The sequence below is a fragment of the Pseudophryne corroboree genome, chromosome 10 (assembly GCF_028390025.1).
Source record: "Pseudophryne corroboree isolate aPseCor3 chromosome 10, aPseCor3.hap2, whole genome shotgun sequence".
Taxonomy (NCBI): Eukaryota; Metazoa; Chordata; class Amphibia; order Anura; family Myobatrachidae; genus Pseudophryne; species Pseudophryne corroboree.
This window is the reverse complement of record NC_086453.1, coordinates 305,440,080-305,444,450: the sequence shown is the minus strand read 5'-3', so window position 1 is coordinate 305,444,450 and position 4,371 is coordinate 305,440,080. Positions and strand designations below refer to the sequence as shown.

Below are 4,371 nucleotides of genomic sequence, written 5' to 3'. Positions count from 1 at the left end.
TGCTTGGAGGCTAGCTGACACCTTATACCTATAAAGGAGTGTCTACGGTTGGGTCTATTGTGATAACCCTATATATTATCTACCTACATAAACCTGTGGCGCCGTACTACCACTATTTCATATATATATATATATGCCTGTGCATTTAACCGATTGGTTTTGTGCAATTAAAAGTTTTTGTGCAAACTTTTTGTTCATGTAAAATTGTAAACATTCTGAATTATTTTAACATCTCGTTAAGGTTGGTACAAATGGTTTCCCTAATGAGTTCGGCACTAGAGGAATGTTGCCCACCAGACACCTCCAAATCTACACTAGAGGGTGTCACTTCAGGGTCCTTCACAGTCCACTCCTCTGGAAACTGTTCCTTCTGCAGTTCACATATGTTGTGAAGGACACAGCAGGCCGCTACTACATGGGGCATAAATTTGAGGTCAACATCATTCCTCTTCATGAGGCAGCGCCAACGTCCTTTCAGGCGGCCAAAGGCATTCTCTACCACCATCCGTGCCGAACTCAGAGTGTGGGTATATGCCACTTGGATGGGAGACAGCTGCAAATGGTGGGTGTACCCCTTCATTAGCCAGTGGCGTAAAGGGTAGGCTGCATCCCCAATGATGTGGACTGGGATGTCCACCCCATCCACTGTCTTTGATTTCTGAAAAGAAATACAAGAGTATGAAAATCACTTGATTGCTGAAACAGGTATGGGGGTGAAGCAGGTGACAGCAATCTACAGGGACTCCTATTTCAATAAACCTTTTACAAAGAGAAACACTACAGGCCACACATATTCCATCACAACTGACAACCAAACGTGAAATCTGGCAAACCCTTTCAAGAAACATTGGAGGGGGTGGGGGGGGTGAATAAAATATATATATATATATACATACATACATACATACATACATACATATATATATATATTTTTTTTTAATTTATTTATTTTTTTTATTTTTTTTACCTCTCTGGGAAAAAGCCATCCACCCCGCTTGTCCTCCGCAATCTTGTACAAATCGAAGTTGGCAAGAACACGAGCGTCATGTGCTCGCCCAGGCACACTGCATTAAAAAAAATAAAAAAAACACTAACAAATTTACTTACCAGTATTTATGGTCAACCACAGCCTGTAAGACAATGGAATGCCATCCCTTGCGGTTATAATAATCCGCCGGGTTGTCACGGGGGGCAATGATGGAAATATGGGTCCCATCGATGGCACCGGCACACTGAGGGTACCCACGTTGCACAAAGCCTTTGATGGTGTCATCTAGGCGCTGCCCTTGCGGTAAGCAGATAAACCTTTTGTATAGGGTATCCAGTATATCCTTCGTCACCTGGTGTATAACACTGCAGACAGTGGAGATTCCAAGACCGAACAAGCAGGAGATTGTGCGGTACTCTCCTGGCGTAGCATACAACCACAGCGCAATCCCCAGTCTCCTCCTTGGCTGGATGGGTGTCCGGTAGTGGGTGGTCTTCATAGTAAGTGCAGGGGTGAGTAGGTCTAGCAGGTATTGGAACGTTGGATGTGACATACGAAAGTGGCTCATCCACTCCTCATCTTGATAAGCCTCCACAGTCTCTATGAAAACATCACCATGAGGGCGGCCTCTGGTCCACATTCTTCGGTCGGACGCGGTAGTAATTCGCATAACAGAAGCCAGAGTCTGCAAAATCAGGGTTCTCCTCCTGCGCAAATACTGGCTCCGAGTCCTGGCCCTCTCTGCCAAAAATAAAGCTCTCCTCCTCCAGGTATGACTCTGCACTATAGAGCACAAAGTCAGAAGCTGCATCAGACTCTCACTTGCTGGGTCAAATAGCAGCAAAGCCCAAACAATCAGGAACACAGGCATACGCAGTGGTACTCCGTCGGCCATGATTGCTGCAATGAGGTGAGCAGGCCCGCCCTCCCTTCCTCTCTCTAATGACCTCATATTTGTGGGCCTTAAAAAGGGCCATTTCTAATGACATTCTCATAAAATGCAGGGCCATCCCGGGTTCAGTATGAAAGGTGCCGACCCGGGATGTCCCGGCTCCAAATGCTGGTATAAACGGGGCCCGACCCGGGAATGTCCCTGCATGATCCCGGGACCGAATTCCCGGGTTAGACCCTGCATTTTTGGTCTGAAAGGGGTATAAGTGTCTCTTATTTCTCTATTGTGCAGATATTTATTACTGGCACTTTTGAGGATTACAGAATTGGAAAATCTGTGCCTCATTAAAGGAAAATGTATCAAACCACCGAGAGATATAAGTTCAAACACAAGGGTCTATGTACTAAGCCATGAAGTGAGAAAAAAATGGAGAGAGATAAAGTACCAACCAACCAGCTACTGTCATTTCCCAAACACAGCCTGTAACATGGCAGTTAGGAGCTGATTGGCTGGTACTTTATCTCTCTCCTTTTTATCACTCTTCAAGGCTTAGTACATCTCCCCCTTAAATTTCTCTCCACTTTATCTCTCTCCAATACTTGATACATCTCCCCTTAAATGACTCTTGTTTCCCTGAAAGAGTTCCCTTACAGCCACTCTCTAAATGCTGGCTTCAGTGACATCTTCTTTGTTCTCCTTGACTACCATTGCAGGGTTTGACTCAGGAATACACTGGTCTGGAGCAAACACCTGCAGTCAGTCAGACAACAGTACACAAATCTTCAAGTGGTGGACAACTCCAGTTATGCAGCTGAGCAGGGGCGGATCCAGAAGAAAATGACAGGGGGGGCACCATGGAAGGGGCAAGTACATTTGCGGACGCCTTCAGCGCATGCGCTCCCAGAAAAGGGGTGTGTCACCACTACAAGGGTTGAGGCCTCACAGTACAGGGAGAGAGTGAGAGAGAGAGTGACTTACAGTAGGTGACAGGGAGAGTGACTATCAGTTGGTGACAGCTAGCGGTTGATGGAGGGTGACAGGCAGTGGGAGAGAGGGTGACTGGGAGAACGTGACTTGTAGTGTGTGACTGGGTATAGAGTGACTGGCAGTTGGTGACAGGAAGTGGGTGATGGGGAGAGTGACTGGCAGTGGGTGACGGGGAGCGTGACTGGCAGTGGGTGACAGGGAGAGGGTGATTGGCAGTGGGTGACAGGGATACTGGCAGTGGATGACAGAGAGAGGGTGACTAACTGGCAGAAGAGATGCTGAAGGGGAGATACAGGGAGGGTGAGGGGGCTGAGGGGGGATACAGGGAGGGTGAGGGTGCTGAAGGGGAGATGCTGAGGGAGAGATACAGGGAGGGGGAGGGTGCTGAGGGGGAGATACAGGGAGGGTGAGGGTGCTGAGGGGGAGATACAGGAAGGGTGAGGGTGCTGAGGGGGAGTAACAGGGAGGGTGAGGGTGCTGAGGGGGAGTTACAGGGAGGGTGAGGGTGCTGAGGGGGGATACAGGGAGGGTGAGGGTGCTGAGGGGGGATACAGGGAGGGTGAGGTTGCTGAGGGGGATACAGGGAGGGTGAGATTGCTGAGGGGGAGATACAGGCAGGGTGAGGGTGCTGAGGGTGAGGGGGGATACAGGGAGGGTGATGGTGCTGAGGGGGAGATGCTGAGGGGGAGATACAGGGAGGGGGAGGGTGCTGAGGGGGAGATACAGGGAGGAGGAGGGTGCTGAGGGGGAGATACAGGAGGAGGAGGGTGCTGAGGGGGAGATACAGGGACATACTGTAACTTTGTTTCAGGAAAGACACAACAAAGGATTCCCTGACAACCTTGCATGCCCTCCCCCCTCCCCCTCCCCCATCCTATCACATTTACTTTGAGCAAATACCTTAAGTCTTTGCCCCACTGGCTGGCATCCTAGGACAGGAAGGAGCGTTTGTGACTCCTAATGGTGCCCACAAACAGCAGCATCAGGAGGAGAGAGCGCTCAGCGCACGGTGAGTAAAGGTTGGGTACAGTAGGAGAGAGCGGCAGCGCGCGGCGCGGTACAGGACGAGAGAGCGGCAGCGCGCAGCGTGATGTGTTGTGTTGGCGCCGGGTTGCCATTGGTTACGAGGCAGGAGGAGGTGCAGCGCAGCGCTGGCGGCTGACAGTGTGAGCTCTGACCGCCCGGCCTCCTGCGCTGGGACTACTGCCTGCTGGCTCTATCAAGGGGAGATTGCAGCAGTGCCGTTGCCGGTCTAAAAAAAAAAAAAACTGCCACAAATGACAGGGGGGGCACGGGCCCGAGTGCCCCTCCCCTGGATCCGCCACTGCAGCTGAGCAGGAATCAGTACACAGACTGGCTCTTAAGTTAGGTACACACTATACAATTTTCTGGCACATAATCTTCCAGATCTAGCTGGTTGGAATGAAAATCTGGTAATGGATAAGAGCAAATCACAATTGACCATTTGTCTCAAACACTGGAAAACTAACAAAACCTGTCGTTC

The 4,371-nt window shown here is 50.0% G+C and overlaps 1 protein-coding gene across 1 annotated transcript; it reads right to left on the bottom strand.

The window, feature by feature from the left end:
- Window positions 1-220: 220 nt before the first annotated feature.
- On the bottom strand, window positions 221-1,628 carry LOC134965323 (putative nuclease HARBI1). Its single transcript, XM_063941796.1, has 3 exons — window positions 1,108-1,628; window positions 968-1,064; window positions 221-658 (listed from the first exon to the last, which is right to left on the bottom strand). The coding sequence occupies exons 1-3, from the start codon at window positions 1,626-1,628 to the stop codon at window positions 221-223; spliced, it is 1,056 nt and encodes a 351-aa protein (XP_063797866.1).
- Between the last annotated feature and the right edge of the window lie 2,743 nt (window positions 1,629-4,371).

Coding starts and splice junctions, on each gene's coding strand:
- LOC134965323 (XM_063941796.1), bottom strand. CDS start 1,628: ATGTGGACCAGAGGCCGCCCTCATGGTGATGTTTTCATAGAGACTGTG. Junction 1,065..1,107: donor GTGGTTGACCATAAATACTG/GTAAGTAAATTT, acceptor TTTTTAATGCAG/TGTGCCTGGGCGAGCACATG. Junction 659..967: donor GATGGCTTTTTCCCAGAGAG/GTAAAAAAAATA, acceptor ATTTCTTTTCAG/AAATCAAAGACAGTGGATGG.